Genomic DNA, 23142 nt, shown 5'->3' with positions numbered 1-23142 from the left:
AATTGCCTGAGGTTAATTTTGCAGGAGTTAGTTACAACCTTTGTTATAGAATAGTTAAGGTAAATATTTTTTTAATGCAGACCAAGTGATAGAAAAAAAGTATGGTGCAGATATCATTCCAGGTATACAATTGTCAAGGAATCTAATGCTAATTTGGAAAGAAATCAAGATTTCAGTAGGAATGGAAGTAGTGGACCCTGTTTGACATAAAGTGTAGCCCATGCAATGATTCTATATACCAAATATAGGTGTATTATTACTCATTAATGAAAAAAAAATCCTGCAAAACAACTGCTGTTTTTGAAAGCACTCACTGAACCATAAAGATGAAGTCAAGGACAACCAACCCACAAACAGTCACACTCAGAGATCATAAATATGAATGCAATCAAAACAGAATGTTCATCTAGTTAAAAAATAAAAATAGAACACATAAAGTACAGTCCAATGGCTTTAATGTCATAATTTACAGAAGATGAAAAGCCAGCTACACATTATATTTGTAACACAACAAAAATTCATCAGATGTAGATCAAACAGTAAATCAATTCTTCTTTTTGCATCCAACTTTTGTAAAAATTGGTAAAAATATAGACAAACAAAGCAGTAATCTGTTCTATCAAACATACAGGAGAGATAGTGTTGTCATTTTCAGTTAAAATTAATGTACTTTTATTAGATCAGAGATACATTTTGTAGGAGGATATTTCAAAAATTAGTTTGAACTTGATAAATATCATTTTGTAATTTCTGCTATGGTTCAATCCATTGTATAGCCTATTATTACTAAGTATATTTTTTTTTATACTTTCTGTTGTGGTCCCATCTTATATATGGTCTATTATTAATATTAATAAAAATTATTTTTGTAAGTTCTATTTGGCCCCATGAGTTGTATAATCTATAACTGAACCCTAAAATTTCAACAACTGTTGTATCAGTTATACAGATAATCTCTTGGAAAATATCTTCATTCTTCTATGCTGATCAATTTCAAATCATAAACTAAAACTAGCAAAATGGATTTGTGTTATTTGAAAACTTGCACAGCTTGAACAAGTTCTACTGCACTTAAAAAAATAAATGTAAGTTACATTTTACATTTTATTAAATGGACATTGATCAAAGCTACAGTTAGATTTAAGGGTCAAAGGGACATAACAAGTTTTCATATTGTAATAATTATGCAATGATTTTAAATCAAGAGATTCATAATGAAGATTTAGCCATGGAGTTTTTAAATTTAATATAAAGTTGTTGCATAGAAAGACGAGAACTGATTTACTTGAGTGTTCAATACTGACATATTTTTTTTTCATAACAGAAAAACAACACATTTAATGATATATTAATGATATAATTGCTATGTTAAAATTATTTTCCTAACTATATACCATTCAAACACTGTATTTGTATCTAAAACATATGTGTTTTTACATTTTAAATATTAATTTTGAAATATTTTTACATTTTAAATATCAATTTTGAAATATTTGAAATACATGTATTAGTATACTGTGCTAAAAAATATTTTTCAACAACTACATACCATTTGAACACTATCTGTATTTAAAAATCTGTTTTTACATTTTTTAATATTACTTTTGAAATATTAGTACATATAGGATCTACACCCAGCAGCGAACAAATACTTAAATTTAACAACTGCAAATGTAAGAGTTGCTCTCTTGCAAATTTGTCCTATAAATGTAATAGAAAAACTAGTAGTGTCTTTTCAATAAAAATGCCCTTGCATGTAACATGACAAGGCTGTATATTTTTTCAAAAGAGAACACATGATTGATCTATAACTCAACAATATTTTCAGAGCAATATCTACATGATCGTCATCCCATAAAAAAAGTAGGCCATTCAAAATCAAAAACCATTATGCATTTATAAACCAAAAATCGAGTCAATATATAAAGACAAAACAAAATAATTATGACAACTGTTGGATTTTTGAAAATTTGAAATATGAACATCACTACTCTATTAAGTTTCATTTTACAAGAAAATTGGGATTACTATCATCCCAATAAAGAGTTATAACATTTATCCACATTAACAAATCATGTATCTGCTACATTTAAGAATTTACCAATAAAACTCTTGTCATTATTCCGGTCAGTAAAATTTGACACATAATAATATCATATTAAAACATATGTTCTTTGATAACAGATGGCTTGGTTTGGTAATGTCAAATATTTCCTTCTACAGAATACACTGACCGGGCATCAGATTGTAAACAAATGAATCACTCCATGTCTTATGCTTATGTCTACAAAGCTCACTTCTATGATGTATCTTGTAGCATACAAAATGACTGCCAGCAAAAAATAATTTCAGGCCGTTCGGCATTATCAAAAGTAATACTCCTCTCGAACAGCAAAACTTCTCTTTAAGTTTTCAACTCTAAGAAAAGCAATAGAACTATACCCTGAGGTTGATAGTGTTTTTAAAGAAATTTCAAAGTAGGAATATGATACATGTTTGTTCTTACATAAAGTAATAAATAAAAAGGTAATGTTACAAATGGATTTTTATTACAAAATATATTAAATTTGATTGGAATGGTTTAAATATGTTTTTGGATATTGGAATGTCAATAATGTATGTACACATATGGTTATACTGGTTATATTTTACACTGATTTATAAAATTATATTACCATCTCTTACATTCTTAGAAGACATCAATACTGGTTAAAACAATGTGTGGCATTAAAATAACATATTACTGAAATTGATTATACGAAACTTGCATTGTTGTACAATTGTATATGTTCCCTTTCCTTTAACATGTTATGACCAAATTCTAAAAGGGATTTTATAGGTGTCTTGTCATAAGGTATACAATTTATAAAATCAATTAAATTCATTGTGAAGGTTCAGTTGACCACCAAAATATTTTTTTCCATTCATCAATGGATACAAAGAGTAATTTATATTTCATGTGTACAGATTTAATTGACTAAAACAGTAATTTGAAAAAAAAAAAACAAAATGTTATAACATGCTTATACACTCACAGATGAAAAAGAAAACTAAGTCTTTGTTAGGGAAAATACTTGAGTCAAAAAGATTGTTTAAAACCCCAAAATTTGTCAGATAAATATGGTATTAAAAGTTTAAGGAGCAAAATATCAGACAAGTTTACAAGATGACCTTATTGGAAACCCTTGTAATATCATTAAATTTGTAGATATGCCCTTAAGTTGAATATCATCATAATACACTTTAATATGATGTGACTGTGTGTTTGTTTACTATATTATTCCATATACAAAATATAAAATGTTTAAAAGACTAAAATAAAATTATACAGAAAGTAGTGAAAAAAATGTGTGTGGCACTGATGTCCCTACCCTATCACACTGTATGTATGTTTACTCTGATAAAGAATGTTTCTGATTACGATCCATCAGAAATATGAACACAGTTATACATTTTTCTTTCAATAAAAATAACAAATTTATCGAAATTATACATTAGGCAGTGTAGAATGGCATTAACCTGCTTATTTTATACAGAATTCTGTTTGTTAAAAGGATATGTTCTACCACTGTAAACCAAAGCTAAATGCATATTGACTTTAGAGCATATTGTTTCAAATGTTTTATTTGGAAGATAGTTTTCCGAATGCTAGCAAAGGTTTGGGCATGCAACATCGCATTAAAATTGCAGATGGAAGACCTGTTCATTTTTGTTTATTATGCAATATTTTTGTTTTCATTTTCCTTTTCCGAAATATATCCTTGCAGTAAATTTCAGTGCTCTCCAAAAATATTCATGATAACACTATGATCAAATAGTATCTTAACATAAATGGTCCTCAATTATTTCAAAGCTCAACTCTACTATTAAACTTAAAGGTTATAAATGCAGCTTTTGATATAATATACATTGTACATAACATTTCAATGTCTTTTTAATGTTTTTATGAAAATTGCAAAGCACACACTAAACCCCAAGATATTTCTAAATCAGTTGCTGATATTTAAGAAAATAAATCAACATAGTCAACAATCTATCACTGTGATACCAACAGAGCTTTAAGACAACAAATAAAAAGTTCATTTTAAGTCAGAAACATATAAAATTAGATTTCATAACAACAATCAAATTCAAAAGTTGTTTCATTTACAAAAAAAAAAATATCTTATAACTTAGTTAGTTTGAAGAGTGTTAAGAAATTAAAGAACTTTAATCATATATACTGTATCCCTTTATAAACATTAAATTGGTCCAAAAGAAAAACATCACTAAAGGTAAGTAAAAATGTCTACAAAAGTCAGATTTAAAAAAAAATCATTTCAGGTATACAAAAATGTAAACAAAGCCAAATGAAGTACAGTTCCACACATTCAAACGATGAATTTTCAGCGCAATAACAACATATATTATATGAAGCAGCAGATTCACACACAAAGTCAAACAGATCTCTCATAGCATGAGCAACTATTAGTTAAACCCTGATTAATTAAGTGCATCTAATATGTTTTATACTAAATCAAATAGGTTATATTCACAAGTGTACTGAAGTTATCCTAAATATAATCTTGGTATAATGAAAGTATTTTTGTTTGTTTTAAACCAATCTTTTAAAATAAGCTTATATTTTTATTTTTTTATCTTTTCTTTTGCCATTGTTTGACTGTATTGATGTGTTATTTGACTAACTATCTAAAATATTCCAGTCTATAAATAAATATTTCCATATTCTACCTCTAGACACAAAAACAGATGAGTTTACAACATCTATGGCACAAATAATTGCAGTTATCTGGTTGGTTAAGAAATAAGTGGTCCTTGAGCAAAACAAAATCCACAACATATATTCCAGTGATTGTTATAAGCTGTCTGCTCTGTCCAGATTTTACCATACCATTTCAATCAGGTTTATTTCTCAGAATGTTTTGAGAGTGAAATATTATTAAGATTCGTGTCTAGTACCTAAGATTACTAAAGCAAATTATAAGTCAGTCATTCTAAGAAATTAATAAAATGAGATCTAGGTATGCCAATGAGACAGCAACCCATCGACACACAACATAGTCATCTGGCCATTTAAATTAGATTTATCATTTTAGTTTTATTGTATCATCAGTGTCTGTCCTAAAAATCATACAATTCACCAATTACTGTCAAAAGATTTTAATCTGTCTCTGGTAAAAGAACCTCAGATAAATCATAAAAATTAGTGTATTTTCAATAACCTGTACCTTTGCATAAATATGAAAAACATATCAAATTGTAATTTTTTTCTGTAGAAAATCTTCTGCAAATATTTGGTATTAAAACTAATTATATATAGAGTTACTGTGTAGACAGAGATCATCCACAACGGCTATGCAAAACTGCTTTTAAAATAAAACCGCAGCTTTTTTCCATACTATTTATTGCATGATTTAATATGTATTTTATGTTTCTCTGTACTTATATTTTATTGTTATTTTTTTAAAATAAACAATTTATCTATCACTTATACAAAATTGGAAAAACTTATTGCAGAATAATTCAAAACTTTAAAAATCAGTAAGATCATTAGGTAAAATAACGGCATATTCATCAAAGAGGTTTTACATTATGTAAACACCCCTTGATATGCTTTAATTTTATTAATATTATTGAGAGAAACTCTTTTATAAAAACTGGTCGTAGAAAATGAAAAAAAGGCAGGAAAAAATTCTGAAGTATGATTATTCTCAAATCAGTGTTATAAATTCTTATGCAACACCGGTTTAACAGTTTAAAGAACAAACTTAACATACATTGCTACTAACAGTTATTTTTTTTCATCGCCCATGAGCAAAACAGCTTTAAACATAAACAATTCATAATAATAAAAATTTCTACTGTGAAATATTACAGAAAAAGATAAAGCATTTGAAAATAAGTTTACAAAATAGCTCATACAAAATATGAAAATCTTAACAAATATGCATATAATTTCTATAAAAAGGTATAACAAACAACAAAACATTACATCACATCACATTGTTTTTCTATCGTTGTAAATCACATGACAATCACATGACATATAGCACTATAAAATATTAATTGGTGGCTAACATGGACTTGATTGTTTTTGGTGTAGATTCATCATTTAAATGTAAAGTTGTATACCTGAAAAAGACAAATAAAATCATTTTAAAAGTTATATCTCTTCCTTTGCTAGTTTTGAAATACTTCATAAATACTGAGATTCTTGTTTCATTCTATTTTGCAAGACAGCATGTGATAAAAGTCATAAAAATTCGACAAATTTAAGCATTTTTCATTTACATTGTTAAACAACATTAACTTAACTGCTTGATGTGAACAGAAAGAATTGACTTTACATACATTGATGAAGATAAAATAACATCTATGAGCAATCAGAAAAGTTTGTGATCATCATTTCAACTCTGAGGTAGTTAATGCAGCTTGTTGCTATATGTAAGCAATGGCTGCCATCTTATATCTTATGTACCGACAAGTCAGTAATTACCATGGTCTAAACCAATTCAGAATCACACAGCCTTCTTGTTAACTCACAACTTTGTGAGGTAAATGGTAGATATGAACTAAAAAGTAAATTAGAGCGTGGAAACTACAAATTTGCCAATATTTCCATTTTGTAAAGGGACATAACTCTTGAACACTTGATCTGTGGTTAGTGGTTATAAGCATTTTGTATAACTTTCATATCATTCAGTAGAAGGAAACTTAAGTTATAAATTAATTTTGGACTAAGGATATAGGAACTTACATACAAACGGACAAGGGTAAAACTTAATGCCCCCTCTGCTACGTTTGGGGAATTATAAATTATAAGCAACTTTTTTTTAATTATATATGAATAAATTTTACTGTGTAAAAAAGGTATTTTTCCAAATCATTTTTTTTTTAAATGTAATGAAAAAAATTGGTGAACAGTTCTATATTTTGAAATTGAGCATTCATTCAGTTTGACATATCTTATAAGAATAGATATAAATTCAAGTACATGTATATAAGGATTGTGAAAATAATGAAAATCTTCTACACGTGAAGGCTTACATAGCCTGAGATTCTGGCTCAATCATTGCAAGGCAACCATAGGACCAGGCATGGTAATATACTGTGGCCACCTTTCAATGCTAATATGTGTGCATAATATGTTACAGTAAAAATGTCAATATAGTCATAAACGAGGGAGGTGCACAGATTGTGAATTCGAAAATATATTTTAACTAACATTTATATAATAAATGTACTATACCTTAAAGCATTTAATAAACCTTCCACTCGTCTTTGTTCTTGTTCCTTCAGAACTTTTATAGAACCTTTTATCTATTAAAAATACAATTCATAATGAGTTAAAAAATTTAAGATATCTGATCATTGCTCATAGGACACTGAATACATTAATCATCAATTCATCAACAAATCTTGATCTTTCTTTTTTCCTTGACAATTTTACATTCCAAAGCTGCTAAGACAGAAATATATTAACCCTTTATGCCGACACATCTAATGATTTGCAACAGCTGACAATTAGTCCCTGTTTACTGGTGATCTCATAACTCTTTTATATGTTCTGCTGAAAAACATAGCAAACATGAGTTATCTTTCTTTGTGTATTGCCTGGATGAAAGTGTAAACAGGATCCTTTCATATATTGAAAACCATGTCAATCAACTGAAATTTATGGATAGTTCTGGAATTTGAAATAAGGAAAACAAAATTTTCGAAAGAATTTGGAAGAGTTGAAGCCAGACTAGTATATGACATAAAATCCCATTTCATGTACAGAAACACCATTCAATGTAAGAAATTGTACGTACATTTAGATTAAAATATTTTGATATTGGGTCAAACAAATGATTAAACATCAACAAATTCAAGAGAAGTTAAATGGTCAGCATAATGTATTCAACTTTATGTTTTTTTATGTGCACTGTTTAGTAGATTTAACTTACATCTATTGATGAACCTTTAGCAAAAGCACCAACAGGATGAACATAGTCATAAAGTATGATCACTCCAACCATTACACGTAAACAGAACAATTTGGTCTCTACACTTTGGAAGCGAGATGTAAATTCCCTGTAAAAATAAGCAGTAGGTATTATTGTTTATTACAATTTGGACAAAAGACTTTGTAAAAAAGCATAAAATTTAACATAAATGTATTTCAATTTTGCATTCAAATAGCTTTAATAAACTGTGAGTACTCTTGGATCCATACTCTTGAGTCTTTTGATTTTTTGTTTATAGTTGGGTTATTTTTGTGCTTTGTGCCAAATTGATAATTTAACCTATTTCAAACTGATTTTTACAGTTAGTTCTTATACTTGACTGTTACACCACTGACCCAGGTTAAGGGAGGGTTGAGCATTTATAGAAAATGTTTAACCCTGCCACATTCTTATTGTGCCTGATGTAAGTTTAGAGACTATGAATTCAGTGCTTTGTAATTGCTCGCTGCTGTTTTTGTTTTCAGTCATTGTTTCAGCATAGAACCATTGTTTTTGTTGTTACACAAATGTTCATGCCAATGCCTTTAATAGCTTACTTTACAGAAGATTTTTTATCATTATTGAAGAGTGTGGTTATCTTAAGTTGCTTGCATAAACACATCATTTTGTCTTTGGTGGATAGTTGTCTCATGGTTGGAAATAATAACACTTCTCCTTGTATGACATATATCTGCTTTGGTACTTATGAAGGTTCAATCATAACTTAAAATAATATATCTGTCATTGCACTTACTGAGATTCAATCATGACTTTATATATATAATAGAACACACCTGTGATATCGCCGGTCCATGACTGAATAAAAGTATATGACTATGCGTAAGCCTTATTATAGTATTGGTATTGTCATCTGATAAAATCATGCGGATTATAAGATGCACAGATTTCTCTGCTTTCAAAATCTTTGTTTGAACCCGTCCATCTGGAACTTATCAATTTTTGGTAATATTATTTTTTTTGGGAAAACAAAAGGGCCTGGATTGGAGTTTTTTTTTAATCAACAGCATTGTCCAATATTAGTTATAAATACAGTTGAATTCTTTGATTCACTATTTTATGTCATGCAGGCTAACAAATTGAAAACTGTACCCATACGCCCAGGGTTTAAGCTAGGATTTTGAGGGCTTTAGTCACTTTTGCGCGTTATTAAAATCAACCTTATTTTGTGTATAAGCAATACATGTAGAACAATGATGTATAGTACTAGCTTCATCTTTTGACTTAGTCAGATTTTAAGGGATTGAGGCACCAGCATGATTGGCAGTTATTGTATGATTTGACTGTATTGGCTATTATTATGAAAGATTCTGACATGGAATCACAATTTCTCTTCAGTTTATTCCAGGGGTCATTCCTGAACAACAAAAGTTGGATTCTATTTTTTTAAACAAGGATTAATCACAGCAGAAATCAATTTGCAATGATTACTTTCGGTTTTAAAATGAAACGAAAACGGGAAGTGACACGTGGATAATAAATTCAAAACGAGTCCGGATTCATCAGGAAATTATTATTTTTCGATTTAAATTCCTTTAGTAAGAGATATATATTTGTCTCTCTCGTTTAATTGATTCTAAATGATTTCGTATTTTACGTTTTTAATGTCTATAAATAGTCAAAGGGATACTTTCACGCATGCGTAGAACACAATACAGGAAGCACCTGTTTAAAACATTTCTCGTGAACTTTTTGAATAAACTTTATTTTAAGGCAGCAACCATTTGATTTTCTGGGGGGGGGGGGCTATGGTTTTTTTTGGAAAAAAAAGTTTGTTTCCAGTTTTTGGAGAAAAAAATAATTTGTTTTTGACCCTGAGAAAAAAAAAATTGTTTCACCCTTAGCTGCCACTATATGTAATGCTAAAATTGAAAGAAAAAAATTGTTTTCATCTTGTCGCCAAAAAAATAGATTGTTTTTCGCCGAAGGCGAAAAAAAAAGTTTGCGTAGAAAAAAAAACCATAGCCCCCCCCAGAAAATCAAATGGTTGCTGCCTAAATGGAAATTGTTGAAAGTTTTTGATGAAAATTTAAATCAAATATGACGAAAATGCCTTCGAATGACGAATCTACGACAAACTAACTTCAGATTGTGATCGTTTGGGAAATATTGAAATTCAAATGCGAACTGTCCGGGTTGTTACATTTTTGATTAAATGACGAAATTATACTCCTGGTTGTTGAAATGCCGACTGACTGATTTTCCTGGGGAAATAATTATGATGGTCATTCAATTATGGGGTTAATTAACAAATTACGAATAAGTGACCCATCTGATGGCGATAAGCGGATTAGTTGTAATCACAACTTGTAACACCTGTTGAAAATGTTAATTACCTGGAGGTCATAAACTTGTCAAAAACATGAAGACAGGTAGATTTATAGTTTTTATTGCGAATTTTTTTTTACACTTTCAAAATTAAAGTGACGAAATTGATTTGAAATACTTTCGTCAATGAGAAAACCCTTTCGTAAAATACGAAAGTGACGAGCGCTAGCAAAATCACTGCATACGCCTTAACTTAAGTCCAGATTTTTAGTATTTGTATTTTGTCATCTTAGAAAGTCAACCCTGTGGTTATGACCCGTGTATATAGCAAAATCCTAAATACACTGTATGGTAATGCGCCCCTCAAATGCAGAACGTACAGACAAGGTAATAGGTAACAGGTGAATATACTATTGGTATCGGATATAAAGTTGAATTCTTTGATTTGTCATTTTTACCCCATGACGGCTGACAAATTGGACCTCCTTATTTTAGTATTATAGATATATAGAATAAACCTTTCCCCTGACGACGTTGCCAGCAACCACATCCTATAAGAAATGTATAAACAGTGAAACCGGTAGGATACCATGAAGGATATTATAAAGAACATTGTGAACATTTTGATATAGTAATAGACAAAATGTAAATATTCATATTGAATATAAATATTTGGTGCATTTTCAGCTTTATTTTTTTCTTATATATATAAATATCTGTGATGGTACTTAGGGAAATTCAATTATTACTTTACATATATCTGCTATTGTACATACAGATATTTAATCCTCATTTACATATATGTATATCTATCATTGTACTTACGGAGATTCAATCATTACTTTACATATATCTGCCATTGTACTCAAACAATCTGTTGTATTTTCTACTGGTAAGTCTTTATGTGTTGATACAAATTTTGTTGTAGCTTCACTTAAAACTTTTAACATAGGTGTAGAATTAGCATAAAACAAAGCTATTCTATTTGCCATTTCGTTAGACACTATATTTTCAACTATATGCTCCTGAAAGACATAAAGTACAGCTCTAATATACATGTATATAATTAATTAATATTCATAATTTGGAGGTGAAGCTCAACTTTTTTATCAAGTTAGTTTAGCAAAAACTTTGTAACAGTTTTGTAAAATTTTGGAACACAAAAAGAACAGATACACAGAGTAGTAAATTAGATACTTATTTCAAACTTAAAACTTGTTTTTCGAAAGAAATGTATCTATCTTTAAACAATTTTCAATTGAGAAGTGCCATATGTAAAATTAGAATCAGTGCACATGATCTCAAAATAGAAAGAGACAGGTATAAAACATTATATATAGAAAGAGACCAAAGGCTTTGTAAGAAATGTACTCTAAATCTGGTTGAAGATGAACAACATTTTATAACTAGTTGTCCAGCATACAAATATGATAGGGAGATATTTTTCAAGGAGATAAACTGTATTTGTCCTAATTTTATACAACTTTCTAATGAGGCAAAATTTGTTTGGTTATTCACTAATGAAAATTTGTCTGTACTTAAATATTTAGGGAGCTACATTATTACATGTCTAGATGTTAGATGAAATATTAATTAATGTATGTAATAACAATGATAATTGTAATGGTTTTATGGTTTTGATCCTGCCTGGAATTAAATGTACATGATTTTATAGAATGAAGATAATAACATCTGACTGAACTTTTTTTTTTAATGTTTCATTTTAGTTTATAACAATGTTTTTCTGTTACAAATCATGATGTATTGTGTTATGTGTACATGTTATGCTGCCCATCTAGGGCCCTTGATTGGAATAATAAAATATTCTTATTCTTATGTATACACAAAAACATTAATAAATACTTGATAATCATGCATATCATTTGTTCATTGCCATTTGATTTTGAATTGTTGTCTAATTCATGTTCCCCTTTATTTTTAAATCTACATTGCAACAATTTGGATAATGAGAGCCTTATGCAAAGCAAGTCTTTATTATTGTCTCTTCTTATTTTGATATTAAAACCTGATTTATGAAATTCCCAAACGAGAGTTGTGATTATGAATTTTCAAAAAGGACTGCTCAGTGGTAACCCTCACAAATTGGTTATTTTAAAAGTCATTGTTATATTCTTTACAATGCACAAAAATGTCGGCAATCACCACAAAAGCTTACCAAACCTTTAAACAGACTTATTAGGAAAGGATATAGTAAGGATACTGTTGTCAAGTCATTCAGGATAGCATATTTTGGTATTAATATTAATTCACTTATAGTGTCTTTGCATAGGAAATAAACACATGTATTCTCAAACTAGTTCATGGCATGATACGGGTTATATTCTTCTCATATGATGGAATGATACTAACAGGAGGGATTGTGCTTGATTATCAAATGAAAAAGACTTTCAATCAGTTTGAGGTCTGGAGCTGGCATGTCAGTAACTGCTAGTAGTTCTCTGTTCATTTATGTATCATTGTCATTTTGTTTAGTTTCTTTTGTTACCTATTCTGACATCAAACTCAGACTTCTTTTAAAATGAGTTTTACTGTGCGTATTGCTATGAGTTTTTTTATTCTACCTTGGCTAGATGTATAGGGGAGGGTTCAGATCTCACAAAAAATATGTTAACATTAATCCAGGTTTATTTTTTAGCCTTTCCGAAGCCAGGAGCCTCTGGCCTTTGTAAGTTTTGTGTGTTTTTTAATTTTAGTTCATATATATGTTTTGTAGTTTAGTGTGACGTCCATTTTCACTAAACTAGTACTTAGTTTTATAAAGGGGCCACATGAGGACCGTCTCCTGGTGCAGGGTTTTTCTCGCTGCATTGAAGACTTATTGGTGGCCTTCGCCTGTTGTCTGCTCTTTGGTCAGGTTGTTGTCTCTTTGACCTATTCCCCGTTTCCATTCTCAATTTTACCAATACCTTATATAATATAAGATACTGATTTCAGCGCATATTTCATTCGTTTTTGAAATAATTTTGATCAGGTTAAAAGCATTTGAGTTCATATTATGGAAATACATACATACCTCATTTGCCAATTTCATTCTACTTAAAGTTCTTCTGTAATAACTAAAATCATTCTGTATGGAGGGGTTTGTCATCTAAAAAAGATGAATTTCATGTACTTCATGTATATTTGAATGTCTGACTACAGTTGATATTCATTGAATTTAACCAAATTATTATTTTTGCTTTAAACATTTGATGACAGGAATTACTTTTGTAGCTAGTTTTGATATCAGCATGAGATATTGTATTTGGAAATTGAGTTGTGCAAAGTATTTTCTTTACATAAATTTAATAATTTCATTTGAAATCAACTATTTTACTTAAGGTGGTACCTAACACTACAGGGAGATAACTCTGTAAAGTCAGCTAAATGTTTTAATTACATTGTGTTGTTAAGGGAATATTAAGCTTCTTAATGATCAAAATAAGTGTTTGTCAAACTGCTATATAACCAGTGTAATTTTTCTGATAAAACGGTTGGTTCAAATTTTTTGAAATTTTTATATTTTTGTACAAGGGTCAAAGTAAATACTTTGTCAAAATTTTAAGAAAATGAAACGAGCCAAATTAATTTTAGTGAAAGTGTTGGGTACCACCTTAAAACAGATTTTGATGTGAAAAGGTGTAATATTTTGTTGAAAGAGAAAAATACATTCAACACTCCAAGAAATATTTTTTCATGTCAAAGTTTTAAACCTACACATGTACAATTCCATAAATTATCACTTCAACTTTTGAGAAGAAAATTAAAAAATAATGATTATCTCTGTTAAATTCTTAAATTTTTGGTTTGCTGTCAATGATATTGTTTGCCTCAAATTACATCCGAAATTCAGGTTTTTCCCATAGAGAAAATTTCAATTACTAACAAAAGTAGCGAGAAGTTCCTCCCAATAAGTTTTACATTTTCCAAATCAGTGATGGCATTGGAAGTAAATTATGTAAATTTTGTATTCATGTTAATATATTGATATTATGAAAGCGCTTTTGAGATCCATGTTTCTGATTAGAATAAACACGGTGTTTGTGACCAAGGATCCGGAAATTTTTTCACCTAATTTCGGTCCTTTTTCAAACAAAGATTGTGTGTATGCTCATACAGTCATACTCGTAGCATCAACGAACTTGTTTAACTGTTGCATCGCATTTACTGCAGAAATTTCCCTATCATTTTCCTTAAAATCAATCTGAGCAATAAAAGGAAGGCAACAGTTTAAAAATGAAATGATTTTAATGACTCAAAACGTTAAATTTCTCAAACTTCGCTTACGTTTCTTTCCACTTTGAAGACAAACTTATAACCGGATGTTTTACGACAATAGTAAAACGACCAATTCCGGACTCATTTCCGGGATTAGTTTTGTTTATCAAATTCACAGGAAATCGTCGGCTTTTTAACTGTTTTACCTTTAATAGTGTTTGAATAATAATTATAATAGTTGGACTTGTTTAATTTTGCATAAAATCATTTTGAATTTACGATTTAGTGTCTAATTTTCGGAAGACCATTTCAAGCTTGCGTATTAGTAAACAAAGCACATGTGTTTATAGTGAAACAATATTTTGTTCTACGTAAATGAATTTAATTTTAAATCAGAATTGACAATTGTCTAAGGTGAGAAAATTAATTAAATAATGCAGACAGATGTTATGAACTTTTAATTCTTTAAAATATTAGTTCTGAGCTTGTGATCAATAGAAAATTTAATTACAAACACAGGTAAAGAGATTAGCGATCATTAGCCAATATTTCACCGAGGCAAATTTACTATAGTTATAAGGATGGCCCTCAGGATTATAACACTTTACTGGAGTGGCAGTTTTATAACAGGAAAAGGATAACAAACAAAAAATAAGTTCAAAATGGCGATTTAGACAATGTTAGAAACTCGATCTCAACGAAATGACATTAAATGACCGAAATTGTTTCTGTAAAAAAATAAAATTTGTCCTAAATCCCAATTACTCATTTAGGACAAAATACTTTCAGTTTAGGTCAAGACTGCCATATATGACCGTTTCCGGAACCCTTGCTTGTGACACATGTGATTTTCAATGCATCAAGTACCATCATTGTTTCTGTTCTTTTTCCCTCCCGAAAAATTAATTTTTAATAGGTTGAAAATGTCTGACAATCAAAATATATGTGTAAAGGTCAGCAGAAAAATGTGCTAAAAAAAATGAATAAACTTCCAAATTTCAATAAAAATCAAGCATTTTCCCCCCAAAAAAATGGTAGAGGTAGTTTTGAAAAATGACAACAATATAACTTGCTGGTACAAAACGCAAGAAAATTGATATACCACAAATAAAAATGAATCCAGAGTAATATATAATTTCTTATCAGAATTCTGTAGAGAATTTTCATTAATTTGTGATTTAACCATATTTTGAAGTTTATGGTATTAATAGTTGACTTGGCTGATGTTTCATTCACTTATACTTAAGATCCTCTTTTATTCTTGTATCCTTATGACTTTCTTCTAACTATAGGGATTTCATAATGGTTTTGTCAATACTATGTGAAGTTTACCTTCAGGTCATCAAAACGAAGTACAAAATCTAAAATATCTGCAAACTGTCTAAACAAAGCCTGCTGCTGCTCTAAATGTTCTCTAGGGGATAAATCATTGGAACACAACACTTGAAGTAATTCTTGTACAATTCCATCTGAAATGAAATTCAGCATTATTATCTTCTTTTCTTTTCCTCTTATTGTCACAATGTTATTACATAACAAAAAGAAACTCATTCTAAAAAACATGATATTTTACTCTTTTGGTTGAATTCATATTTGTTCAATCTTAAGTTGTTTTGTATAATTTTTGTAGACTATTGTTGATCTGTTCATTTTTGGCACTTGTGTTTGTCTTTTTTGACAACTTATGATTTTTGGTTGCCCCTTGTTATTCTCCCCTGTTTTACTGTATGCTTGATAATCATGATAATCATGAAATCATTAAGTAACATTAAGTTGTATAGCAGTTGGACATTTCCCTGTGCAATTAAATAAATAGTGTCAATTTAATTGTATTTCATATGCAATTATAATGAATTTCCAGTTCCAAAAAATCTTTCCTGGTATTATTTCCTGTTAGCCATTCAGGGTGTAGTGATCCTGTAATTTTTTCATAAATTTGATATACCGGTAATCCTATCATTTCTCATAATAAGTTTCACACATCATTTAACTACTGTTAATAGGACTGTCAATGACAGCATAATGTTTAAAAAAAACCATCTTTTATACATCTCCAAAATAAAAAAAAATGACCCCTTAGATAATCAAATACCTCCTTTTTCCAGTTTGAGAATTTAGTCTTTTAATCATAATTCTCTATACAAAATTTCATTGCATGATGTCTTTTAGTTAAATAGATTTCATGTTATGTATCTTTTCATACTTTATATAGAACATTAGTTTGACTTTTCCCTGTACAATTGAAACAATATACAATCAAAAATACATATGATAATTCGTATGATGGCCTTTGCAAAAGACACAATAAATTTTGCTTGGTTTATTCACACACAGCTAAGATGTATGAACTGTTATATATAAATGTTTATGTATTTCAAATATCAAGGTTCATTATAAATGCATGCAACGTAAAAATCAACTACAATTCACATGAATACTGAAATCAAGGTGTTTTGAGTATAAAAATGTTGGTAACACAACGTGTGTGTTTTTCTTCAAAACATTGGTTGCAAACAATACAAGAGGGGAATTGGGATACATTTAAAACCAAGGAATTCCACAGAACTTTGATGTAGATTAGCCTTTCATTAATCATACCATAATTTTATAACTTTCCAACCATTTGACATGTTGGACTTGCAAATACAAACTACTTACCTACTTCATTGGAAAATTCATAATAATTTTTCAATTTTCCAACTAGTGGACATACTGATTGCCAAGCCTTGTCTTGTAAATCATCTGATTTTGGATTAGATATAGCCTACAAGTAAATGAATTCTCAGTACTTTCGAATTTTTTTATAAATGAATATATCCTTATCTGGTTAATAATGCACTGTGACATCACAATTCCCTTGAAAAAGCATGCACATTACAAATAAATATGACGTACGAAAACATATGATCTGACCATACATGTATGTGTTAAATTATGTATGCAATCTAAATGTATCACAATGCATGAAGGTATGAGCCAATAACATAGTCTTTTAAAAGTAGACCAGGTGCTCCGCAGGGCGCAGCTTTATACGACTGCAGAGGTCGAACCCTGAACAGTTGGGGCAAGTATGGACAAAACATTCAAGCGTGATACAGCTCTGAATTTGGATTGTGATCAAATTTTTGACATTACATGGTTTTTTTTTACACAAAACAAATTAAAGATATCTTCTTCAAACTTTTTAAATCTAAAATTAAATAGTTGACACAGCATAGGTTTCTGACACAGAATGAATGTGGTCTAATGAACTTAAGTTTTTTTTTGCCTTTGAGCAATTCACTATGCTGTTGAATATTAATCCTCTCAAAAAAATGTTTGAAGAAATTTTCTTTTTATTTATGAAATCTGAAATGAGAAAAATTTAACCCCCCCCCCCCTCTTTTTTCACATCCCCATTTCCCTTTTCCAAAACTGATATCAATTCAAATTTCTAATGGAGTTTGCAACAATAAATACTCTTTTAAATACATCATAAAATATTAAAATGTAAAATAAAGTGCTTGTTATCACTGAATGGTAAAGATTGGTTGGTAGTAAAAGTGAATATACATTGTTTATTGTATAAAACAATAAAAATCAAAGCGCTGTAAGCGCTGAAGGCAGTTAACCAAAAACCAAGGCAACCGTAATTATGAAAACTGTGACAATGTTGCCTCAACATTAAACATTCATATATATTATTCATTCATGTTTATCTAATGATTTATTTATTAAGGCAAATAATTTATAAGTTATCCAGTCCCACCCTTTTTGGGAAAAAAATTGGTTGCTTATATAGGGAATCACTGAAGCGTGACTGGAGCGGGCCCCCTCTTAGGTCAGTCAGCGGCCCCCACTTATGAAAAATTCTGGATCCGCCACTGGGGGTAGGGTGACCCTAGGGACTTCCCCTATATTTCATTTTATTTGTTATATTGTCCCAAACATGAATATATATGGTTTAGGGGTGGGGATCTCATTGGTTTCCAAGTTCTCAAACAGGAGGGGTAGGGTGACCCCAGGGACTCCACATATATTTCATTTAATTAGTTATAATTTGCCTCATACATGAATATATATTGTTTTGGAGTGGGGATCTCAACCATTTCCAAGTTCTCAAACAGGAGGGTTGGGGTGACCACAGGGACTTCCCCTTTATTTGATTTGATTTGTTATATTGTCACATACATGAGTATATATGGTTTAGGGGTAAGGATCTTGACCATTTCCAAGTTCTCAAAAAGGAGGGTGTACAGTGACCTCAGGGACTCTTCCTATCTTTCATTTGAATTGTTATATTGTCCCGTACATGAATATATGGTTAAGGGGTGGCGATCTCAACGGGTTTCAAATTCTCAAACAGGAGGGGGTGGGGTGACCCAAGGGACTCCCCTATATTTCATCTGATTTGTTATATTGTCCCATACATGAATATATATGGTTTAGGGGTGGGGATCTGGACCATTTTTAAATTCTAAAACAGGAAGGCTGGGGTGACCTCCAGCGACTCTTCCTATATTTCATTTGATTTTTCATATTGTCACAAATATGAATATATATGGTTGCACCCCCCTTAAATTTGCAAAGCATGGGTTGTTCTCAGCTTAATAAAGAATATTCCGATAATTTTACCTCAAATTTTTTTAGTCTCGCTCTGCTGGGCGAAAATTTATGTTTGCGCCCCTCCTGACCTAAAATCCTGGATCTACCCCTCGTATGGTTTAGGGGGGGGAGCTCGACCGTTTCCAAGTTATCAAACAGGAGGGGTAGAGTGACCCAAAGAATGCCACCTATATATCATATGATTTACTTACAATTAGGTATATATAATATAGTGCATTATTTGTGAAAATAAAGAAACTTTTAGCTACTTTAATTGACCCTTCAAAATTGAGAAAAACAAATAACCCTTCGAAATTGCAGTAATATGTTTACACTTTAAAAGCATCTTACATGCATTATCATCATTTATCACTGATAAAGAAAATTTAGACTGTGACCATGAACATGTATATTGTTAGATATACTGTTCCCTGCTGTCACTTTGTATTGGATTTTTAAATTAAAATTTGTCAAAAAGTAATTTTGAGTTTCTGTATAAAATATTTTTCTGCTTTTTCTTTCTTTTACATATATCTTTTGGTTTACAATTCTAGTGTTTATATTTATTTACCATGCATAGATTTATTTTTTCACCTGCTTTTATTTATTTAGTAATTGATCGCCAAACCCGGAATTATACTTATCCGTCTCCGGAATCGGATCCGATATTGTAAAATTTTGTCTTCACGGCCGCCATTGACGATGTTGTTTTTGTCAATCAGATACGATTTTACTCGAATTACACAATATTTGTCGGCGATTTTCTGTATAAAGCTAGCGGTTGAACAAAATGAACATCGCTGTCATAAATAATAATGATAAAAATAAGTTTTTAGCTCGTTTAATTGGAGACTTTGGTGAACATGGTGAAAAGGTTTGCAAAATAATTTCTTATTTTCTTTCTAAGTGGAAGGTGACTACGTCGGGCGTAGCTAGAAACCAACTATCCTAGTCGAAATTCCGCTTGCAAAAGTGCAAGGTCGCGGACCTTGGACCACCGATAATTTGCACACCGGCCTCCAAATTGAAAAGCTACGAAAATTTCTTTTTCTAATTTGAAATTGCCGCCAACAGCATGAACAGTTGAACTTATTATATAATAGACTACTGACGTAGTTGTACTACATATTGATGACAAACAATATCCCTACGACTTTTGCCATTTGGGAAATCTAAACTACTTGTCTTAAGAGATTTTCGGCGATTAAATATTTCATACAATTGTTCTTTGACATCTTAGCTAAAAGCACAAGTCATAATGAACTACACAAGGATTCTTAATAAGCACTACTTCCTATGTGTAACTTCAAAACTTTTGGATAAATCGACGATCATTTAAGGTTTTTCTGGTAATTTTTTTTGTAATCCAGAATAAAAAGTATAAAAAAAATGTTCAATTAGTTATATATAACATAGTAGCGAGCTAGATAGTAACAATGGCAAGTATTTCAGCATTTAATGGGTAGAACACAAATCTAGGGTGCTCGCATAATGCAGCTTAACTGCATAAAAACTTCATCAGCAACATTTTATATTGGCAAATTTGCAATGAAGTTATTTACATGAAGTTATTGCCAAATAAAAATAGAAAATGACATCATAGTCATGTCTGGCAAATTTCCAACATATATTATCAACTACTATTCTATACAAAGAAAGATAACTCCAATTGAAAATTAATTGCTATTGCACAATATTGTGCAATTAGATATTTCTTGCTATTGTGCAATACTGTGCAATTGAAAATTTCTTGCTATTGCACAATACTTGATATGGAATCCTGATTTGGACCAACTTGAAAACTGGGCCCATAATCAAAAATCAAAGTACATATTTAGATAAAGCATATCAAATAAGCCCAAGAATTTAATTTTTGTTAAAATCAAACTTAGTTTAATTTTGGACCCTTTGGACCTTAATGTAGACCAATTTGAAAACTGGACCAAAAATTAAGAATCTACATACACAGTTAGATTTGGCATATCAAAGAACCCATTTATTCAATTTTTGATGAAATCAAACAAAATTTAATTTTGGACCCCCATTTGGACCAACTTGAAAACTAGGCCAATAATTAAAAATCTAAGTACATTTTTAAATTCAGCATATCAAGGAACCCCAAGGATTCAATTTTTGTTAAAATCAAACTAAGTTTAATTTTTGACCCTTTGGACCTTAATGTAGACCAATTTGAAAACAGGACCAAAAATTAAGAATCTACATACATAGTTAGATTCGGCATATCAAAGAACCCCAATTATTCAATTTTTGATGAAATCACACAAAGTTCAATTTTGGACCCTTTGGGCCCCTTATTCCTAAACTGTTAGGACCAAAACTCCCAAAATCAAACCCAACCTTCCTTTTATGGTCATAAACCTTGTGTTTAAATTTCATAGATTTCTATTTACTTATACTAAAGTTATTGTGCGAAAACCAAAAATAATGCTTATTTGGGCCCCTTTTTGGCCCCTAATTCATAAACTGTTGTGACCTCAACTCCAAAAATCAATCCCAACCTTCCTTTTGTGGTCATAAACCTTGTGTTAAAATTTCATTGATTTCTATTTACTTATACTAAAGTTATTGTGCGAAAACCAAGAATAATGCTTATTTGGGCCCTTTTTTGGCCCTTAATTCCTAAACTGTTGGAACCAAAACTCCCAAAATCAATCCCAACCTTCCTTTTGTGGTCATAAACCTTGTGTCAAAATTTCATAGATTTCTATTCACTTAAACTAAAGTTATAGTGCGAAAACCAAGAAAATGCTTATTTGGGCCCTTTTTGGCCCCTAATTCCTAAAATGTTGGGACCAAAACTCCCAAAATCAATCCCAACCTTCCTTTTGTGGTCATAAACCTTGTGTTAAAATTTCATTGATTTCTATTCACTTTTACTAAAGTTAGAGTGCGAAAACTAAAAGTATTCGGACGACGACGACGACGACGCCGTGATAGCAATATACGACCAAAAAATTAAAATTTTTGCGGTCGTATAAAAAGTAAATTCACAAATTAACTAACAGAAAGAATTTTTGTTTATTTGTACTACAATGTACTAGTATATCTTACACATTCTCTTGATCACAAAATAAAAGTCTGCATCAAAACATAGTACCCTAACAAGTCACATCCAAGCCAACCAGTTTTAATCAAAAGGATATGATACATCTATTTTCCACAAGGAGAAAATCTTGCAATATTTGTTCAACATAAATCTAATTTCTAACCTGTCTAATTGCTTCTGTTGCTCCTGTATATTGTTGTATATCTTTAAGAATAGTCTGACTTTTTTCAAGAACAATCTTTACTTTATCATAAACTGTTCGTTCAGCCTCTGTCGGTTGTGCATCTAAAAAATAAGATTAAGGAAAACCATTTCATTAAATCTGTTACGTCACATTGAGGAAAATTTCAGGGTAGCAAGATATAAGAAGATGTGGTATGAGTGCCAATGCAGTTTTTTTTTAAATATGGCTGTCTTGATTTAAAGTGAACTCAAGTAAGACACTGGGTTAGAGACTGTCTTAGACATACTTTTGACTATGGAGGATGTATAAATGTAGAGATGTCATCAGCCACTAATGAAAAATAACTAAAAAGTAATAAAACTGTTCATATTGCATGTGTGTTACATCACAATTTCAATTGCAATATCAGTTGTATTTTGAACATTTGAATTTCAAAGATCTATCTGGACATTTTTGTGTGGTTGGTGTTGCTTGCTAGGAAATTGACTAAAATCTATCTTGGAGTATGTTTTATTTTATCTGTTCAGTTTTAAATTGTGAAACTTAATACTTTATCCACCTAAGTATTAAGACCTACAATGTAAACGTGACAGCCAGTATTAAACTTCCTGTTGTTTATATATATGCAATACACTTAGACTGCATTATTGTCCACAAGAAAATGATGTATGTACATCTTGTAATAGACAACTTTGGAGTTCGATGCATTTCCGTCAAAAACTTTGGTTTTATTGAACGTCATTCATCCATTTTATTTAGGGGCATCGTCACTTCCGTTCCAATGTTGAGCGAGAGGTTGGAAAACTATAACGCAA

At 30.3% G+C, this 23142-nt stretch overlaps 1 protein-coding gene across 1 annotated transcript in view; it reads right to left on the bottom strand.

Annotated features, from left to right (window-relative positions):
* Positions 1–438: 438 nt before the first annotated feature.
* Positions 439–23142, bottom strand: part of LOC143051912 (CYFIP-related Rac1 interactor B-like) — a 28126-nt gene continuing 5422 nt past the window's right edge. The window contains exons 3-10 of the mRNA XM_076224906.1: positions 22307–22428; positions 17151–17256; positions 15825–15961; positions 13309–13383; positions 11100–11299; positions 7950–8076; positions 7250–7320; positions 439–6132 (exon numbers count right to left, since the gene is read on the bottom strand). Of these exons, the coding sequence (XP_076081021.1) occupies positions 6063–6132; positions 7250–7320; positions 7950–8076; positions 11100–11299; positions 13309–13383; positions 15825–15961; positions 17151–17256; positions 22307–22428 (908 nt within the window). The 3' untranslated portion in view covers positions 439–6062. The remainder of the gene's footprint in view (positions 6133–7249; positions 7321–7949; positions 8077–11099; positions 11300–13308; positions 13384–15824; positions 15962–17150; positions 17257–22306; positions 22429–23142) is intronic.

This window comes from Mytilus galloprovincialis, chromosome 1 (genome assembly GCF_965363235.1).
Source record: "Mytilus galloprovincialis chromosome 1, xbMytGall1.hap1.1, whole genome shotgun sequence".
Classification (NCBI taxonomy): domain Eukaryota; kingdom Metazoa; phylum Mollusca; class Bivalvia; order Mytilida; family Mytilidae; genus Mytilus; species Mytilus galloprovincialis.
Note: the sequence above shows the minus strand (reverse complement) of the source record. Positions and strands in the feature narration are given on the sequence as shown.